Source organism: Lissotriton helveticus, chromosome 3_1 (genome assembly GCF_964261635.1).
Source record: "Lissotriton helveticus chromosome 3_1, aLisHel1.1, whole genome shotgun sequence".
NCBI lineage: Eukaryota > Metazoa > Chordata > Amphibia > Caudata > Salamandridae > Lissotriton > Lissotriton helveticus.
Genome location: NC_136061.1, coordinates 652,243,132 through 652,264,582, shown reverse-complemented (window position 1 = coordinate 652,264,582; position 21,451 = coordinate 652,243,132). Strand labels below are relative to the sequence as shown.

The following is a 21,451-nucleotide window of genomic DNA, read 5'->3' as shown; positions in this document are numbered from 1 at the left end:
TTTTAGAAAACGAAGGGGAGCCTTCAACTCCAAACAGCTGCTGTATCTTGAAAAATACAGACCGAAGATGCGGCTGCGCTTTAAGGATACCAACGGACACTGCTGCCTTCAGTAGCTGCTAGAACTGCGGTGGGGCTGGATTTAGCTTTTTGATGCTGAGCCTGCAAATGTGAATTTGGAGTTCTGCGACATAAACAGATTGGAGGAAGTTGTGCTGCTCATGAAAGATCAGTGATGCGCTCATAAAAGGAAACCTCTTAACAAAAAAATAAAGTTATTAAAATCACACTTTATTGAAAGTTTTTCTCCTCCTGGAGAAAAAAGGTTTCGAGACCATCGTGTGTTGTAAACGTCTTGTCAAGACTGAGCCTCTTTACAATTTCTGCAAGGAGACCCTTGCAGTGTCTGGCTGTGCAAAGGTTTTCGTACTCTGCTGAAACCAATAGGTGGGCACATGGATTTCCTGTTGGGACTACTTTTATTCCCTATTTTCACATTCAGCGGTTGCTTCTGTTAAAAGTGGGCATATAGAAATGAAAGTACAGTACCTGCTGTATATGTGCAGTGTGACAGCCTTAAGCCTATTTAACGAGGCATCTTCCGTAGAATTGTAGTGCACTTTGTCTTATGTCTGTCTTCAGATGCGTTTGGACTGTGCTATGGGCAAGATGTTCTCAGCAGCGTAATTGAACTGCTGCTTTCTTGCAAATTTGTGAAATGACTAGAGATTTTTATTTCACGTTATAGTATGCTCACTTTCAGCCAAGGTAAAACAGTTATACACCACATTAATTGCAAATTCTTGCCTCCCCTTTTGCACAGGATTTCTAGGCCGATCCTTGTTTTTATGCTGGTCACTTTAAAGAGCACTGTGAGGAAAAGGTTTACCTTATGCGCTAAGTATAGTTTACTCGCAGAATGCCAGTCATGGGGATAAAGCCAAACACATTCTTGGCGGCTTACTTATCTTTTAAGCACAACGATTGATAGATTCAACTTAACTTTCAGGATTGAAAATTGAGTTTAAATGGTGCCAAACACCTTTGTGATTGGTCCTACATTTTGATCCAAGCTCTTGTGTGTTTAAGATGTTGAAAAAGCGGACTTGCTTCAAGGCTGGATGTCAGCAGAAATATGAATGCTTCAGGCCAAGGATCGCAATTGAGCCACCCCAAATCTGAAAGCTGTGTACGAGTTTTCTAGAGATCTGTTTGCGGGGCTTTCTATGGCTGGGTGGGTAAAATACTGTCACCATCCCCCTAGTTATTAGGTTGATTTTGGGGACGTAACGTTCATCTTAGCCATTCATTTGAGCCATTCACATCTCCTTTTCTTTTTGTTTGCTTTGGATAGGAGGCCTATTGCCTGGTCATGAACAGGACCGGTGCAGCTCATATTACCTAGGAGCCAGATGTGCAGATATTTATCGCGCACTTTGAAGCATCCATCTGTGCCCTAAATGAAATCTCTGCTGCTCTGGCTCCTCGCCATAGGTGATTGCATCACTTCACTTTGGTGGCACACGATGTTACTTTGTTGATGCACCCTTCGATGCGGAGACCTATGTTCTCTGATCTGTTGTAAACCATTATGCCAACTTCCCTCCCCGTTTCTCATCATACCTCAAAAACTGCTGATATCATGTACTTGATGATAAAATATAACATTTTCAGAAAAGTAATCATGCATTTCAAAGTAATTGTATCTGTTCTTTTTTAAATTAAGATGCATTATTGATAATGGTACTCCCTCAAACAACGCCATGAATACACCTCAGTGTACAAAGATTTTCACTACCTAAAATGGTGATGCAAAAGTGAGGCCTTTTACCTGAATGTTGGCTCAGGTGCTTCGAATTCAGGACTACAGTTTAAATGACACGTAGTCTGATTTTATGCCTGTATTTAGCACCAGCATTTTGGTATCTTTCCAACAAAAATGATGTCTTTCGAGCAGTATATCAGTACTGTTGTATGGATGTCCATCTTGCATATGAAAGATCTCCCTCACTCGGTAAACTATCTCAGCATTGAATCTGACACATTAGACAGCCACAACTTGCCAGGCCTATTGACCCCTCTTCTTATTAGTGTTTCAGCTGTAAAGCATACTGGCATTCCAAAACTTTTTGAGCCAGTTCCTTGATGGTATGTTCCCTGCATTCCCAGAAACTAGCAAGTTCCCTTTACCTGCCGGGGGTAATGGGCGCTAAATATCTTAATAGTAGAGACGATTACAGTGTCCGTTTTTTTAATCCATGTCGAGACACTTGCTAGTTGGACTGGTAACAAGTAAACCTAAAACATCTTAGGTTGTTTTTGCGTGTGCATGTGTGGGTAGGTAACATCTCTTACAAGATGAACACAGATTGTAATTAGACCCCCCCCCCTGCCCCATGGCTTTTTTTTTTTAACACTTAAAAAAAAGAAAAACCTCGCCTTTTTAGAGGCTGATGAGGCCAGTTTGTTTAACAGATATTAATTTTTCAACTTCTAGCTGAATCGGTTGGCATTTGCAAAACTGGGACAAATCTAATGCCTTTTTGAATTAAGGACTCGTGTAATGGTAAGTGGCTGTCTAATTCTGTCTGGTGTCTTTTACTGGGATAATTTCACTCACAAACTAACATTAATAAAAGTGGTTCTGAGAACTGGACTTTTGTTGCTTTTTGCAAAATTTAAATATATATTTTTTTAATGGGATTAAAAAGTAGACCTCAAAACCTGAAGCCATTAGGGGTAGAATGACCTGAATGAGCAGTGCTGCTTAAAATTCACAAACGAAATAGCAAACACTCCCCATGGCAGTTTAAATAATGCAAATAAAGTATTTTACACATTCTAGTGTCTGTGTAGTTATTCTGTCTGTGCCTTATTTGTAACAGAGTGGCTGGGAATGTGAGCATTCAGATTCTGTTGGTGCAAAGAATAGTAGTTAGATAAGTTTGCTTTCAATATATTTCTAGGTGTATCACTGCATATTTCTGTTCCTAGCTGAAGAACTCTGGGGATGGTGGACTGAATACCTTGCATTACTTGATGCCCCACAACCCATCAGTTGGGCTTAAGGAATTGTTTTCACTGATCATTGCCAGAGTAAAGTGGTGTGCAGGAGCTTGTCCTTATCTTTGCTTCGAATTGAGAATCCTGTTATAGACTGTCTGATGTGGGTTGAGAGGTAGTTTAATTTGAGGAATCATTTGTCGATTCGCCAGTAACCGTTTGAAGTTATTGGAACTTAACTCTGTGACAAAGCTATCTGGGAGGTCTGTTACAATAATTTGATATTCTTACAAAGCAAGAAGCATATGTTGCTACAATGCTACATAGTAGCAACTATAGTCTTATTTGTCTCTTAGGCTTCTATGGAGTGGCCTATTTTCCTCCCAAATTAGGAATTGGTTGCCTGGTGCAAGTTGTCATGCTGCACATCTGATGAAAGAGTCAAGCCAGAAACTTATCTTGGCACACAAGCGAGGCACTTGTATATGGGCCACTCCATCATTTTAAGGATGACACATAGCCAGCGAGGAGCCACACAACCTCACCTTGTGATGCAAAGACCTTTGTTGAAAAGTTTCCAGACCCAGTGTGCCCCCTGGGGAATATACTAAATTTGGAGGAATCTAGTGCTAGAAGTCTCCATCATAAGCCTGAGTTCGAATCTGGGAACATAGTGGCCACGAGGTAAACTGTTGCGGGCTGCGGGAGAGGGGAGTGAGCGGGTGTGTTGGCGTGAAGCCTCCCTATCCCACCCCATCGCCTCCGACATGAGCGCTTAAAGTACGTACCGTCAAATGCGGAGGGTAGGCCGTCTGGATGTCCGTGGTCAGCGCTCACCCCGGGGGCTACTGAGACCGATTTCGGCTGCTCTGCTCTCGAGTAGCGAGAGTCCGTTCTCACAGTGGCAGAGCCAGCACAAGTTCCCAGCCAGGAAGAGGAGATGGAGAGAGCAGCGTGTGGTGGAATTTGGTGGGATTAGTAGTGCCACGTATTCTCTGCATATGAGTAAGAGCTGGGGAAGCGGTAAAGGAGGGCAACGAGTACAACAGTGCCTACCTATGGAGAAGAACTTATTTTCCCTGGAAAAAGTAGGCACCAATCCTGAAAAGATTTCCAGGTATACCTTGCGCACCTGGGAAATCGATTGGGGTAAGTTCTGAATTACAATTACCCTCAGTCACAGTGGCCCCCAGCGATAAGTGTAAAGGAGGGGGGTCTGCTCCAAAGAAGCTGGGGAGAGCTGGGAAGTCTGCAAGGCAGTTAGGGAAGAGCCCACGTGGGAGGGGGGAAATTTCAACCCCCCCTCTACCTCCAGGGTAGTCACTCCCTCACTCAAAACATTTAACAAAGTCTTGTCTCAATCAACGATATTGAGGGGGGAGGAGTGTGGGAAAGCAGGAGTTGTGTCCCAAAGGCAGCCTGAAATGGATGATGTTACCCCTAAAGCTCAATAAGTCCCAGGGTGCTACTAGATGTGCAGAAGAAGGCAGTGTACTTGGATCAGAGGATGGCGGCGAAGTCCAGATACCAACACAAAACAGTTTTAGTGTGCTGGCAGGGGGGATGATTAAGGCTGTGCTGAGAAACTACGACACCTAGCACGCCAGGTAGCTGAGACGGGGGTTTTGAACACACATTATGAAGTCCCTCTGGCCTCCATCCTTCTGGATTTGAAAGAGTAAATAAGTAACCGGTTCAGGACATCGGAAGCCAATCGAGCAGAAATACAAGCCTCGTGTACGCACTTGCTCAGAAAGTGGATGATGTAGCTGTGCGGATGCGCGCATTAGAGAAAAGAGTAGGGCTGATGAAGGATATAGCCAAAAACACCAATGGGCTGGGAGCACTAGTTGAAGAAAACCTAGGACTTAGTGAGGACCTGGAAAGGACGAGAACCACTCAAGAAGAAACCACTTGAGAGTCCTGAATACCCCAGAAGCTGAAGAGGGGGCAAATACTAAGGCTTTCATAATTAAATTGTTAAAGGAGACTGTCTTGAAAGACAGGCTGGATATTAACCTGGACCATGAGATACGTGTTCATCTAGACCGCTTTATGCGAAATATGCAAAAACCGAAGCCAAGGAAAATACTTGTAAAGTCCTCTCATACGTGTTAAAGAGACCATTCCAACAAACTTTGAGGAATGGCTCGTACACAGCTAAAAATGTTATCTTTTCCATCAGGCCCTATTTGTGTCGCGCAACAGATAAGCAGCAATGGGAGTTGGGCAAAGGAAGGGAGGAGTTGAATAGGCACAGGGCCAGCGCCCAACTGAAATTTCCAGCGATGCTCTGCGTTATGTGGAACAACAAGATGTGCAATTTTCGGACAGTAGAAGAAACTATACAAAAGGGTGACGTATCTGATTATTTACTAGTGGATAGAGCCTGGGCTGGGAAATTAAGAGGTCACTATATCACCGGGACATATTTCAGATCATGCTGCAGTTCATTTTACATTACTGGAAGTTAGAGTGAGCCGCAATGCAAGATGGACATTGAAAAGCTCTCTTATTCAATCCAGGCGTAATTTCTCTTTTAAAAAAAATGATGGAATTCTTACTTGATAGTGCCTGCTCTGATTCCATTGGTGTCATCTGGGATACCTTTAAGGTATATGTACAAAGGGTTTTACAAAGCAAGGTCACCTACAAGAATAAGGTGGATAGAGCTGAATTGAGAAGATTGGAGGAGAGTGGAAACGCTACAGGCTAAGTTACAGCAAATGGCAGGAAATAACCAGGATAGAGAGAATCCATTGGACCAGTTGGAGGAAGTCAGAATAAACTAGAAGATTAATTTGGAGGCAAAATGTCTAGCGGTGGACAACGGGACGCATGCAACAATTTGAGTATGGAGAGAAGACTGGAGCATTGTTAGCATGGAAGTCTAGGGTTGAAAGGTCATGAAATTACATCGGGGAATTGATTAACAACCCCCAGGGCGACAACCCGAAAAAGGAGGAAATGCAGGACATACTGGTCTCATTTTTCTCTGAACTATATACGGAGGATGCGTGTCCAGATGAGGGGAGCCTAAGAAATGGCTAAGCAGTGTAGAACTCCCGGTGCTCACAACGGAGGGTAGAAGAGCATGGGTGCCGGAGGGAGAAATTAGAGAGCAGCTCTCCTGTATAAAGAACTAGAAGGCAGCAGGACCAGATGCATTACCGGTTGAGTTATATAAATTAATCGTAGACAAAATATTCCCAGAAATAAAGTGGTTTTTCTTTTCAATCTATAAGGGGGAAGGACAGATCCCAAGCTCATGGAAGGATGCCACAATTGCTTTGGTCCTAAAACCTGCGAAGGACCCGAGGAAGGCTGACTCATATCAGCCAATCACCTTGTTAAATGCAGATTATAAAATCTTTACTGGAATTGGCAAAGTTGGCCCCTGAATTGATTCACACAGATTAGAAGGGTTTTGTTTGAAAAGACAGATTTGAGAACTGACATTGTCATTAATTGGGACCATAGATCTAGCAATTACGTGTTCGATTCCCTTGGCAGTGCCCACTATCTACACTGGCAAGGCATTCGATCATGTCAGCTGGGCATTCCTCTGGGCAGTTTTGGAATCCATGGGCTTTAGTGCTAGCTCTATCTCAGCATTCCGAAGGGTAAATGAAAACACCACGGCCAAAATCCTTCTAAATGGTTTCCTGACTAGGAGCTTTAAAATCCAAAGAGGAACGAGGAAGGGCTGCCCCCCTGTCGCCCCGCCTGTTTGACCTAAATATCGAACCATATGCGCATCTTTTTTGGGTTTAACTTTATTTATTGGCATTTGCATCAAGATACAGGATAACAACCAATGCCAAGGAGGCCATACATCAAGTTTGATCCCATCAATTCTAAAATAGGCCCTCCCTATTGATCAAGTGTCCCTGAATAACAAAGCCACCACAAGGTCTTCCCCTCGCCCCATCATAACCGCCATGAAAACATCCAGAGTTAGGGGAGATATGATATGAAGCCTTTTGAAAAAATATAAAAAGAGCAACTCCCCTTCCCCCAAACCCGTAACTCCCCTTACTACCCAAACTGGTGTGCCCTCTAAGTGTACCACTGTGCATCTTAAAAAAAAGAAAGGACGCAGGATAGCCGTCGTAAGTTATGATGTGGGAGCCAGGCTGGCGAGTCAAAGAAGGCAGAGGTATTTAGGGCATGTGATCTCATTAATCTCCACCGACAGAAGAGAAAGCAGAGGTTGCCATGCATCCGTAAAGCTGTCCATAGTATTAGACAAGGAGGCCTGAATGTGTTCAGTTCCTAAAACATACCATCATTTATGTAGCCACCCCAGCCATGTTGGGCTTGCAAGTGAATCCCTGGACATTCTGAGTAGCGGCCCCTAAAGCAATCCCCATCAATCTGCCCCGCCTGGACTTGAGTGGGTATGTTACGGGATTTGGCAGTCCCAAAATCACATATGCAGGGAAAAGAGGTGTCTCCGTATCGAAGTGACGATCCACCTCATCCAGGACCTCCTTCCAGTAGTGCTGTAGCTACCTGCAATCCCACAGTATATGTAACAAAGTACCATCGTCCCCACAGCCACGCCAACACAGTGGGCTGCGCGCTGGATTCCCTCTGAGCAAGTGGGCCGGGGTCAGATGCCAGTACATAGCCACCTTAACCGCAACCTCCCTGCTAGCTGTATTACGTGATGTATAATTTGTGCAGTAATAGATGTCCGCCCACTCTCTACCAGTGAGTTCTCTCCCCAGCTCCCTCTCCCACCTTTTATGGCATGCGGTAGAGACTGTCTGGGCCCCAGCTCGAAGCATGTCATAGATATGAGATACCATCGCTTTGCCTGAAGTGTTGGTGTATAGCCACTTCTCAAACTTAGTCAGTTTCCTAGCAGCGGGTGGGTGTACGTCAGTATGGAGGAGCCAGTGTCTGAATTGTAAGTAGCGAAAGCGCTCCGCTTCCGGAAGCCCGTAGTCCGTTTTAAGACCCTGGAAGGGGATAATGCCATCAACATCAAAGAAATGGCCTGCCGACGGGCAAGCAGTCTCCCTCCAGGCAGAAAAAGCTTGGGCGTCCATACCCTTGGAGAACTGATCAAAAAGGGGTGTCATGGGAGAAGGAAAGGTCGTCCGGCCCTTAGCCTCCGCCCCAGTGTCCCACTCTCTCAGCAGGGTTTTCGTGACCGGGGAAATCTGGATGCCAGGGGGTCTGTGAGCCCATTTAAGAAAAGGGACCTTCCAGCGATCTAGTTGGGCTATGGACCTATCTTGGACGAGCCAGCTCTTCTCGGACTCAGAGCGCCCCCACTACACAAGATATAGCAGTTGGGCAGCGCGGAAATATTCTAACACATTCGGGATGACCAATCTTCCCTCATCCGGCTTCAGGTATCCCTGGTGTTTGCGCAGTGGAGGTCTCCTCCCCCCGCCCCCCAGATGAAATGATTAATAGCTCTCTGTAGAGCTTGTAGTGTGCCCGGGGGCGGCCAGACCGTATTAGTTTGAAACAGATGCAATACTCTGGGTAATAGACATCTTAACTGCCGCTATACTGCCCAGTAGGGAACGCGAGTGGCGCTTCCAGTCGTTTAAGTCCTTGTTGGTGCGCTGTAAGAATTTATAGTAATTTAGGTGTACCGTATGAGACTCAGACGCCGCAAGCTCAATGCCCAAGTAGGGGATAGATGTGTAAACCGGCACCCCGGCGTATGACTGAGCGACAGGTTAGAGTTAGATTAGAAAATAGTCGTTCCGGAACCATAGGATTGAAGACCTCCCAATATTAACCCGAAACCTGTCCGTAATCCTCCAATTCTTTCAAAAAGGCGGGCACCGAGCGAGCCAGCGACTCAACGGAAGCAATGATAGCATCCGCGTATAAACTGTGTGCCGCTCACCCCCAAATGGAATGCCCACTATCTCCAGGTTGTTTCTGATCCTCTGCACCAACGACTCAATATATAAGGCGAAGAGGAGGGGCGACAACGGGCAGCCCTGCCTGGTCCCCTCTTGTATCTCGAAAGGTGTGGAGGTTACCCCATTCACCCTGACCGTTGCTCTGGGGTGAGAGTAGCTGCTAAAGACTCGCGCTCGAAACCTTTCTCCAAAGCCAAAGTGTATCCGTGTTCTATCCAGGAAGCGCCAATCAACCCGATCAAACGCCTTCTCAGCGTCCACTGATAGGAGGAGGGCATTCATCTTGGTATGGTGGGCCTGCTCTATAAGATGGAATATACGTTTTGTGTTATCACTACTCTGTCGGGCCTGTATAAAACCAGACTGATCAGGATCAATTATGCCTAGCATAATCAATCAATCAGAGTACTTGTAAAGCGTGCTACTTACCCGTGAGGGTCTCAAGGCGCTGAGGGGAGGGGGATGCCGCTACTGCTCGAAGAGCCAGGTCTTGAGGAGTCTTTTGAAGGCGAGTAGTTCTTGCGTCTGCCGAAGGTGGGTAGGGAAGGTGTTCCAGGTCTTGGCGGCGAGGTAGGAGAAGGATCTGCCGCCGGAGGTCGTTCGTTGGATGCGGGGGACAGCGGCGAGGCTGGCTGAGCGGAGCTGGCGGGTGGGGGTGTAGAAGCTGAGTCTGCTGTTCAGGTAGGCTGGTCCGGCGTTGTGGAGTGCTTTGTATGCGTGGGTGAGGAGCTTGAAGGTGATCCTCTTTTTGACGGTGAGCCAGTGTTGGTCTCTCAGGTGGGGGGTGATGTGGCTGCGGCGGGGAACGTTGACGATCAGTCGGGCGGGGGCGTTTTGGATGCGTTGTAGTCGTCGTAGGTGTTTGGCTGGGATTCCTGCATAGAGTGCATTGCCGTAGTCCAGTCTGCTGCTGAGGAGGGCCTGTGTCGCCGTTCTTCTTGTTTCGGTCGAGATCCACTTGTAGATCCTGCGGCGCGTGGGGAGAGTATTGTAGCAGGAGGAGGAGACTGCATTGACCTGCTTAGACATGGAGAGGGAAGAGTCGAGGATGAATCCTAGGTTGCGTGCATGGTCGGTGCTGTTCCCAGTGTGGTCGGCCACCAGGAGTCGTCCCAGGCTGAGGGGGTGGGTCCGAGAATGAGGACCTCCGTCTTGTCTGAGTTCAGTTTCAGACAGCTGCTCCTCATCCAGTCGGCGACGGCCTTCATTCCCTCGTGGAGGTTTGTTTTGCCAGTGTGTGGGTCATTGGTGAGGGAGAGAATGAGCTGGGGTCGTCGGTGTAGGAGATGATGTTTAGGTTGTGATGGCGTGCCACTTGTGCGAGGGGGGCCATGTAGACGTTGAACAGCGTCTGGCTGAGGGATGAGTCCTGGGGGACGCCGCAGATGATGTCGGTGGCTTCGGATCGGAAGAGGACCCAGTCGCGCCGCTAGTATCCCCGTATACAGTTTGAAATTGACATTGAGCAACGAGATGGGCCAATAGGAACTGCACTTGTTAGTGTCTTTCCCCGGCTTGGGCAGCACCACTATGGAGGCCAATAGCATCTCCTGGGGGATGAACCCTGGACCAGTGAAAGTTAGTCTGGTGAGGATGGGGGCTATGACTGAATAGAACTTATAGAACCCAGCCGAGCAGCAATCAGGGCATGGGACTTTCAAGACTTTAAAGCGGGAAGTAGCTCCCACCACCTCCTCAATACAAATGGGAGCATCCAATGCTACCCCGTTGTATTTGTTTAATGCAGTTGTGTGGGCATCGTGAAGGTAAGCATCAAGCTGTGGGCTGGAAGATGGATCACTTTCGTATAACTGCATAAAAAACCCGGAAGGCCTGCTCAATGTCCATATCATTGGTAAGCTGTCCCCCCTTCGAACTAATAATCTCTTTAAACTTGCTCTGCTGTGTTTTCGCCCGCAGCTTGCTAGCCAGCATCCGGCTCGACTTGTCTCCCCCTATGTTATAAGAGTGCCTGAGGAGGAGAGCAGCATACTCTGCTCTGTCTAAGTCGAGCCCCGCCAGCAGGGCCCTCTCGTTCTTCAACTGCCGTCAAATGTGGGGCACGCCCGTTCGGCTATGGGCTCTCTCCTGCTCCAGCACTTGAGCAGTAAGTTCTTCTCTCTTGGTCTTACACTCCCTATTTTCTGCCGCTAATGGGGCGATCAACTCGCCCTTCACAACTGCCTTGAGCGCTCCCCAGAGAGTAGCTACGGAGATGTCTGGGTTATCGTTGGCCTCCAGGTAATTTTTGATGCGCTTAAGGATTTGCTCCTGTCCCACCGGCTTCTGAAGCATAGTCTCTTATCCTCCATCCCCCTGCGGGTCTAGCAATACGTGGGACCCCTAGGGTAACCACCACTGCATCGTGATCCGACAGTGCCGCAGCAGTGATATAAATATCTCTCACTGCTGCTCAGACTTCCGCAGAGCTTGAAAAGTGGTGCAGTCTCGCATACGTATGGTGTACATGCGAGTAATGGGAAAATTGGGAGGTCTGAGGATGAGACGACCTCCAGAGGTCTATCAAACCCACCTCCCCCAGCCATCTCTTGCCCGCTTTAAAAACCTCCCCCACCTGGGAATAGCGGCTACCAGACCTATCTGCTAGTGTGTCAATGACTAAATTCAGGTGTCCATGACTAAATTCAGGTTGCCTCCCACCAGAATGAAGCAATCCTGTGACTCTATAACACCAGAGAGGGCGGATTTAAGGAAAACCTCTTGGCCCGCATTCGGAGCATAGAGCGTAACAATCGATGGAGCGAAACCCTGAATCTGAAAGCTGTATGCCAAGTTGCCCCTTGAACTCCGCTACCTTGTCTCCCACCACCCCTCTAAACTTCCTCGCTACCAGGAACACCACTCCTGCCTTTTATCATTTGTGGATGAGAAATATTGATAAGGGAATGCCCTGGACTTCATCCTATGCCAATCATGGGCTAGCAAGTGCGTTTCTTGTGATAGGCAGATGTCTGCGCTCCTATTCTCTAGATAGGATAGTATGGATCGTCTTTTGTTGGGGCTATTTAAGTTTTTAACGTTAAGTGTGACGATGGTTAGCTCAGAAACCTGCATGGGAAAACATGTGGACAGCACTCTCCCTGACCTCCGTTGCTAGCTGACCGGGTAAACCCTGAACCCCTCCCGTGTGGTGATGGAATCGAAATTCGCGACCTGTGCATTGCAAAGTCCCCCTGAAGCACACCAGTTCCCCTCCCTAACCGCAACTCACTTACCCCAAGCAGTCTTCCTCAATACAGTCCCGAGTACACCATTCCCTGGGGTGTGCCTGTGGTGAAGTGATTCAGTCCGGGGCATCTTGTGACACGAGCGATGCAGCAAGACCCTCCGCCCCGTCATCTTCAAATACAAGCCAAAATCCCCCAGTTAAGCTCACAAATCCTCGTGGGGCGATGTCTGCTGCGACTACTTCAATTGCTGCTCTCCTCTCCTGGGCCAACATCTCCGGGTCAGGACTTCGGTGTGAGAAGTTGGCCTGATATATGATGCTCACTAGTTCTAGTGATCACCTTGTATCAGTCCAAACAACCCTTATGGTGATTGTAAGTCAACCTTATAGACCAGCTATCCTAATGGTAGCATGGACAAAGCAGTCTTAGGCTAAACTCTTTTGGCATGTGAAGCCAGCTGTTTTACCACAATATAACCCCTTGAATACCAAGTGAAAGGACACCACACAGGTTGTTATGAAAATAAACAGTATATTTATTAATAACACCTCTGAACTCTTTATGAGGTCGGAGGGCTAAATCTTTTACGAAAAATACTGCAAGTCGCACAAAATTACAATGGTGCCCTAGGGGCACGACAAACCATATACTAAGTAAGTGGAATGTGAAAGTCGATAATTGGAATGGAGCTGTCCAGAGGCTGTAGGATCGATGGGACCACGCTATACTAACTTCAGGTAAGTAATATGAGGCCCACGGAACGCGTGTGCAGAGTGTGAACTCACGCGAGATGCGTAACAACGTCTATGGACAGTACAGTTCAAGTTAAAGGGGAGTACGGACAATCCTGACTAGGTAGGACTAAAACAACTGTGGAACTGGACACTAGGACAGTTAAACTACCCTTGAGCACCAAAATGCTCTTGTTACCTCACCTACGGGCCGCGGGTGCATAGGTGTCAAAGTGCGTCGGGTTCTCGCGTTGAAGTCAATGGAGCCTGAAAGAAAAGATGCTGCAGGCGACCAGGAGGAAGATGTCCGGTGCAATCCAAGGGTGGATTGTTGAAGGAGACCTGAAAGCAGAGGGGACAATGTTCACAGTCACTAGCCAGTGACTGGAGTGGAACCAGGAAGGAACCAGATGTCGTCGTCGCGATCAGGTGAAGAGTGGACGCTTGACTCTGCAGCCACGTGGACCAGGAGGTGTCTTCGACGACCAGGATGGAGGCACGAGCTGTCCCACGCAGGCTCTCGCTGTCGGCGGTGTCGGATCCGGGATTGGACTCAACAGGCCTTGGCAAAGGCAACCCACGTGGTGAAGGGAAAAGGCGTCTGATGTGGACTAGGAGAGTCCGGGGTGCCCCTCTTTTGGAAGGGAGCAAGGGCCAGTCTGGAGCAACCAGACCAGCAGCAAAGATTCAAAGGTTCGTCGTCTGGGAGGCCACTAGCCAGCCGGCAAGTGACCAGACAACGCGTCGAGCAGCAACAAAACAGAAGGGCCCCACGCAGATCTCGTGGATGCTGGAGGGCTGATCTTTGGTGCAGGGGCTGCTCGGGGTTGGGGCTTCTCAGTCCCCAAAGCACTTGGTCGAGTTTACCTTGGGAGTCGTGCTGGAAGCAAAGTGCAGGTTCGTTCAAGATGGCCGGTCCCACGTGTCTCGTCGCACCCACGGGTCTCAGCTTTGCTGCAGATGTAGGTAGAGGTCGGAGAGGTCTGGGAATCCGGGTCTCGTCAGGCTCTGAAGTCTGGATCCTCGAGGGAAGACGACAAAGTGAAGCTGCTGGACGCTTGATGGTGCCTGCAGTTGCAGGGTGGACACTCCTTGTCCACAAGGGAGATTCTTCAGTCTTCTGTGGAGCAGAACGTCGAAGGCCAGAGTTTCTTGTTGTTGAATAGTTCAGGATAATCTAATGTGGAATGGGACGAGCTCCTACCTTTATTCTCCTAAAGGGAGCTGCACTACTGACTAGGTCCCTCCCCTGGGTGGGACCAGGAAGGGGGGTGGTTACACCCCCTATCCTTTGTCCGGTTTCCCACCAGAGCTGGGGCTGGGATGCCCCAGCAACTGGTTTGAACCGGTGTATGCACAGGGCACCTTGTGTGCCCCAGGCATGTCTCGTTCCTTTCAGGCCTCCCTACCTCAATACACAAATTCCTGTCTGGGGTGGTGCTAGCACCTCCCAAGGCAGGAAACCCTTTGTCCAAGCCATCCTCGCTGGAAGGACTCCCAGCAGCAGGAGGTCAGACTTGTCTGTGGTGGCAGCATCCATTTTGTGATGCTGAGGCTCGAGTTAACTTTAACCGGGGTTCACAGTTACATACATGTCGTGTCCCTCTAGAAGGGTGGAATGCTACCCCCGTCGCCAGAATTGACGAGGGAGTAGTATTCCAAATCGTATGACACCTTACTCGACGTGTTTTGATAATGTTATACCAGAGTTAGCATTTAACTGCGAGGTTGATAATGCACTTAAGAGTATATGGTATAGCGTTATCATGGAACAGCTATTAGGACTTGGTTCCGCAAGCTGCAAACAGGCTCAGCTCATGCCAGAGCACCATCTCACATAATTCCAAGCACTCTGCCTTCAGGATTGATAGGGCCTTCCATAGGAGTGACTGATAGGAATATATGTGTCCAATTTAGGGTTAGATGTAGGTATGCTATATCTACAGCAAAGGGTGTTTACACCACCTTGCCCCAGCTGTCATGCAGCCAGTTGTGTCAGATTTAGATGGCCAGCCAGGGGTGGCATAATACATGCTTCAGCCCCTGGTAGGCCCTGGGTACACCTATGCCCTGGGTACAGGGACTGATAAGGTGGCCCAGTACCAATTGGTAAATGCACCTAAAGTGCATGGAGTCCATTTTAACAGAGAGAGCAGGAAGCCTGGGGTCCTGAATAGCAGGATCCCAGGCCAACTAAGTAAAAAACCAGCAAAACACCAGGCAAAAAGTTGGGGGTAACCATAGTCGGATATCCACCTTCCTACATAACCCCGCCCCCAAACGAAAGGAGATAAGGCTATCCTTGACCAGGTAAGCCTATATTGCCTGAGTGGCCATATGAGGAGGTGCATGCACTGGCATGGTTACCCCCTATCTCATGGTCCACTAAGCAACCCCCCACCCTAAGGGCATCTGAGGGTCTCCACCATAGGGAATCTCTACCTGTGGTGTGTTTTGGCAAAGTAAAAGGCTGGTGCTGGGATGGAGTACTGAAGTGAGGTTCCACTAATGTTGGGCTCAACTTCCTCCAATCACTATCCACCATATATGCCTTTCTTTCCAGGACTGAGTTGCTGTATGCTCTCAGGGTCAACCTCTGGCTACCTAAAGCTGGAGGCGGAGTCCCTCTGTTTGGCTTACTGGAGGGACAGGTCAGGTTTGGGGCCCTTAGGTCCCAGGTTTGGCTGTGCCCAACAGTGTCCATCTGTGGAGGTCCCTAACTAATTTTAAGGGGGATCCCTCAGGAGTTTGTTTTATTTTCACTTGGCTAGAACTACTAGCTTCAGTGCCCTTAATCTGCTGATTGGGGGGTTTGGGGTCCACCACTGGCCTCCCTGACCTCTCCAGCCCTGGGCTGACTGAGGCAGGGTAGAGAGGGGCAGGTTACCTGCTCCAGACTGGGTCCCACCTTGGAAGGGTCCACTGACATCAGGGGTTCTGCCAGGCTAGGCCTGACTACCTCTGGGGCAGTTTCTTCACAAGGGGTAAGATCAGTTCCCTGAGGAGGCTGATCCTTTCCTAAAGTCTGGTGGGAGGGAGATTTCTCTTCCTCCTCAATGCTCTCTGTTTGAGTGGAGTGATCCACAGTTTCAGGCTTCACAACACTATTATCAGTCTGAGTTTGGGCTGTGGCCATAACAACCCCACCAACCTTTTCAGGAAGGGACTCAGTTTGGGTAAGGGCTGTTACCATCACAGCCCTGCTAACCTTTTCAGGGAAGGAATCTGTCTGAGATTGGGCTGAGACTGGCACAACCCTCCTAACCTGTTCAGGGAGGACATCTTGGATTGGGGCTGTGGCCAGCACAGCCCCACTAACCTTTCCATGGAGGTTTACCATTTTAGAATGGGTTTCTTGTTCTACCTGAGCCCAGGCTGAGATCTCTAAATCATTCCCCAGTAGGCAATCTACAGGCAAGTTTGATGACACTGCCCCTCTCTTGGGGCCAGTGACACTTCCCCAGCTGAGATTTACCACTGCCATGGGATGATTTTTCTGCACTCCATCAAAGTTTGTCACCTGGTATGTGGCACCAGGTATAAGTTGCCTTGAGGGGACTAGGCTCTCAGTCACCATGGTGATGCTAGCCCCTGTGTCTCTATAGGCCTCAACTTTCAGACCATTGATGAGGGGCTCCTGTCTGTATTTGCCCAAAGTGTTGGGACAATCAGTGAAGTTGGCAAACCCCATGCCAGTCTCATAGACAAGAGAATCTGAGTTAGGGGACCTGGTTAGGCCAGAGTCCCCAGGAACTCCCAAGGTAAATCCACCCAAATTCTTGGGGGCACTCCCACCACCTGGGGGATTACTACTAGTAGTAACAGGAGGCTTGGCAGTGTTACTTGGGGGTATGTTCTCCTTATTGTTGTTGGCCCTTGGGCAACTACTGTCAGTTTTCCAATGGCCTACCTGTTTGCAGTTTTGGCAATAAGGTTTCTTCTGGGTATTGGAAGGATTCTGGGACCCACCCCCTCAGAGGATTTTTGGGGCCCTGATATGGTTTGATCTGTAGATTTATTCCCACCCTTCTCTTGAGGCTTGGTTGATTCCTTCTTTTGGTCACCCCCTTGGTTCTTAGGCCTAATCCTGGTTCTGACCCATTTGTCTGCCCTCTTACCCAATTCTTGCTTGTGGAGAGGTCAGATCAGAGTCTACCAGGTGCTGGTGTAATAACTGGTTCTGACAATTATTTAAGACTTGCTCTCTCATAATTAGATTATACAATCCTGTGAAATCAGTAACCTTACTTCCCAGTAGCCAGCCTTCCAAAGCCTTAGTGGCACAATCAACAAAGTCAGTCCAATCTTGAGCCTGAGTTTTCTGGGTATCCCTGAACATCAACCTGTACTGTTCAGTAGTTAAGCCAAACCCATCAATCGGAGCAGTTTTCAAGACTTGGTAATCATTAGCATCCTCATCTCTAACAGTGAGGAGCTTGTCGCTACCTTTACCTTCAAAGGAGAGCCACAATATAGCTGCCCACTGACTCAGGGGTACCTGCTGTACTTTGCAGGCGCTCTCCAAAGCAGTTATCCACTTGTGGATATCATCTCCTGTCTTATAGGAGGGCACTATTTTACTCAGGTGTCTTATCAAAACTCCTGTCTCTATCCCTAGGGATATTGCTGCCACCAGTGGGGACTACCCCACTTAACTGTTGCTCTCTAGCAAAGGCAAGCTTCTCCTTGGCAAGGGCAAGTTCTTCCCTCGGGATCCTCAGATTAGCCTGTCTCATCCTTGCTTCATGCTCTCTCCTCTGAGGGGAAGTCATTCTCCTCTGGGGAGAAGTCATTCTCCTCTGAGCAGAGGCATGAGAGTGCACAGATCTATTGGAGTCCCTAGAATGAGATCTATCTCTCCTAGCTCCAAAGTTAGGCCTGCTCAGAGTCAGTACTGGGGGTCCCCCAGATCCTTCCCTATGTATGTCTAAGTTGGCCCTTGTGAGTCTGCTGACTATCACAGAGCCATTGTCTGCCTCATCCCCAGATGGTTCTTCTTCTTCTTCTTCCTCCTCCTCTTCTACATTCTCTGTTTCAGGGAGGTCTGGATCTCCAAGAGTACCTTCTAAGGCTGGCATGCTCCCATCTGTGTTAGAAGCCTTCCTAGCATCATATGTCTCTAAGAGACCTAGCAGAAAAGGAGGGGTAGGGTTAGAACCCTGTTTCAATTTCCTGGAGGTACACAATTGTCTCATCTCCTGGAAACTGAGTGCTGCATATCTGGAAAGGACCTGTGGAGGGTCACTAACCACTTGGAGTCTGAGGACTCTCCATGGGTAGACATGCTTTCTAGTGAGGTGTAAGAGATGCACCTACCTACACTATGGGTTTTCCTACTGATCCATTGCTAAGAGTTGTAGTCGGGGTGTGCGAGGCCCATTCTACTACAATAGCTGGTTCAGTAGAACTCAGAGTATTTCTAAGCTTGTTATTGGTACCTAGGTACCTTATGTGATCTTTCAAATGATATTTCAAGATTATATGTGGTAAAAACAACAGCAAGCTCAAATCCCAACCGCTGCACACCAATGTGAGAAGTTGGCCTGATATATGATGCTCACTAGTTCTAGTGATCACCTTGTATCAGTCCAAACAACCCTTATGGTGATTGGTTGTAAGGCAACCTTATAGACCAGCTATCCTAATGGTAGCATGGACAAAGCAGTCTTAGGCTAAACTCTTTTGGCATGTGAAGCCAGCTGTTTTACCACAATATAACCCCTTGAATACCAAGTGAAAGGAAACCACACAGGTTGTTATGAAAATAAACAGTATATTTATTAATAACAACACCTCTGAACTCTTTGAGGTCAGAGGGCTAAGCACATGACAATCTCGTACGAAAAATACTGCAAGTCGCACAAAATTACAATGGTGCCCTAGGGGCACGACAAACCATATACTAAGTAAGTGGAATGTGAAAGTCGATAATCGGAATGGAGCTGTCCAGAGGCTGTAGGATCGATGGGACCACGCTATACTAACTTCAGGTAAGTAATAGGAGGCCCACGGAACGCGTGTGCAGAGTGTGAACTCACACGCGAGATGCGTAACAACGTCTATGGACAGTACAGTTCAAGTTAAAGGTGAGTACAGACAATCCTGACTAGGTAGGACTAAAACGACTGTGGAACTGGACACTAGGACAGTTAAACTACCCTTGAGCACCGAAATGCTCTTGTTACCTCACCCACGGGCCGCGGGTGCATAGGTGTCAAAGTGCGTCGGGTTCTCGCGTTGAAGTCAATGGAGCCTGAAAGAAAAGATGCTGCAGGCGACCAGGAGGAAGATGTCCGGTGACTGGAGTGGAACCAGGAAGGAACCAGATGTCGTCGTCGTCGCGATCAGGTGAAGAGTGGACGCTTGACTCTGCAGCTACGTGGACCAGGAGGTGTCTTCGACGACCAGGATGGAGGCACGAGCTGTCCCACGCAGGCTCTTGCTATCGGCGGTGTCGGATCCGGGATTGGACTCCACAGGCCTTGGCAAAGGCAACCCACGCGGTGAAGGGAAAAGGCGTCTGGTGTGGACTAGGAGAGTCCGGCGTGCCCCTGATTCCGTTCTGGGAAGGACATGGCTTTTGTAGTTCGGACTGGACTGTTCCCATGGGGCAACAGGGTCAGAGCTGATTTGCATATCGCCATTGTCTAACCCAGGGTGGTGTGGAGTGCAAAAAAACGATGGATTTGGGCCCAGATCTTTTGACTGGGGGAGTGTGTGACATTGATCCACATTCAGTCCATCACTTGTTGTTTTTTCCTCTTTTTGAAGGGAGCAAGGGCCAGTCTGGAGCAACCAGACCAGCAGCAAAGATTCAAAGGTTCGTCGTCTGGGAGGCCACTAGCCAGCTGGCAAGTGACCAGACAACGCGTCGAGCAGCAACAAAACAGAAGGGCCCCACGCAGATCTCGTGGATGCTGGAGGGCTGATCTTTGGTGCAGGGGCTGCTCGGGGGTGGGGCTTCTCAGTCCCCAAAGCACTTGGTCGAGTTTACCTTGGGAGTCGTGCTGGAAGCGAAGTGCAGGTTCGTTCAAGATGGCCGGTCCCACATGTCTCGTCGCACCCATGGGTCTCAGCTTTGCTGCAGATGCAGATGTAGATGTAGGTAGAGGTCGGAGAGGTCTGGGAATCCGGGTCTCGTCGGGCTCTGAAGTCTGGATCCTCGAGGGAAGACGACAAAGTGAAGCCGCTGGACGCTTGATGGTGCCTGCAGTTGCAGGGTGGACACTCCTTGTCCACAAGGGAGATTCTTCAGTCTTCTGTGGAGCAGAACGTCGAAGGCCAGAGTTTCTTCTTGTTGAATAGTTCAGGATAATCTAATTTGGAATGGGACCAGCTCCTACCTTTATTCTCCTAAAGGGGGCTGCACTACTGACTAGGTCCCTCCCCTGGGTGGGACCAGGAAGGGGGGTGGTTACACCCCCTATCCTTTGTCCGGTTTCCCGCCAGAGCTGGGGCTGGGATGCACCAGCACCTGGTTTGAACCGGTGTATGTACAGGGCACCTTGTGTGCCCCAGGCATGTCTCATTCCTTTCAGGCCTCCCTACCTCAATACACAAAATCCTGTCTGGGGTGGTGCTAGCACCTCCCAAGGCAGGAAACCCTTTGTCCAAGCCATCCTCGCTTGAAGGACTCCCAGCAGCAGGAGGTCAGACTTGTGTCTGTGGTGGCAGCATCCATTTTGTGATGCTGAGGCTCGAGTTAACTTTAACCGGGGTTCACAGTTACATACATGTCGTGTCCCTCTAGAAGGGTGGAATGCTACCCCCGTCGCCAGAATTGGCAAGGGGGTAGTATTCCAAATCGTATGACACCTTACTCGACATGTTTTGATAATGTTATACCAGAGTTAGCATTTAACCGCGAGGATTATAATGCACTTAAGAGTATATGGTATAGCGTTATCATGGAACAGTTATTAGGACTTGGTTCCGCAAGCTGCCTCAGCTCATGCCAGAGCACCATCTCACATAATTCCAAGCACTCTGCCTTCAGCATTGATAAGGCCTTCCATAGGAGTGACTGATAGGAATATATGTGTCCATTTTAGGGTTAGATATAGGTATACTATATCTACAGCAAAGGGTGTTTACACCACCTTGCCCCAGCTGTCATGCAGCCAGTTGTGTCAAATTTAGATGGCCAGCCAGGGGTGGCATAATACATGCTTCAGCCCCTGGTAGGCCCTGGGTACACCTATGCCCTGGGTACAGGGACTGATAAGGTGGCCCAGTACCAATTGGTAAATGCACCTAAAGTACATGGAGTCCATTTTAACAGAGAGAGCAGGAAGCCTGGGGTCCTGAATAGCAGGATCCCAGGCCAACTAAGTCAAAAACCAGCAAAACACCACGCAAAAAGTTGGGGGTAACCATAGTCGGATATCGACCTTCGTACATTCGGGCAGCCCCCCCCCCCCCCCCCCCCCGGTCGTCATCACTCCACCGTCTGCCAGCTTGCTGGGGACTGGCGTCGGTCAGGTGGGCTCTCCGACGTGGGGCTTTGGTGAGGAAAACCCAAGAGTTTGCATGCATCTGAAATAGACGGTATCTGATGTAGTCGTCCATGCCACTTGAATATGAGACAAAAAGGGCGCCCCCATGAGTATGCCACCCCTTTCTCCCGCAGATGC

General features: G+C 48.8%; 1 protein-coding gene across 3 annotated transcripts in view; it reads left to right on the top strand.

Annotated features, from left to right (window-relative positions):
- The window catches only part of PTP4A2 (protein tyrosine phosphatase 4A2), a 211,608-nt gene extending 208,765 nt beyond the window's left edge, over nucleotides 1–2,843 (top strand). For all 3 annotated transcript variants that reach the window (XM_078680668.1, XM_078680667.1, XM_078680666.1), the window contains exon 6: nucleotides 7–2,843. In XM_078680668.1, coding sequence (XP_078536794.1) covers nucleotides 7–115 — 109 coding nt within the window. In that variant the 3' untranslated portion in view covers nucleotides 116–2,843. The remainder of the gene's footprint in view (nucleotides 1–6) is intronic.
- Nucleotides 2,844–21,451: the final 18,608 nt, after the last annotated feature.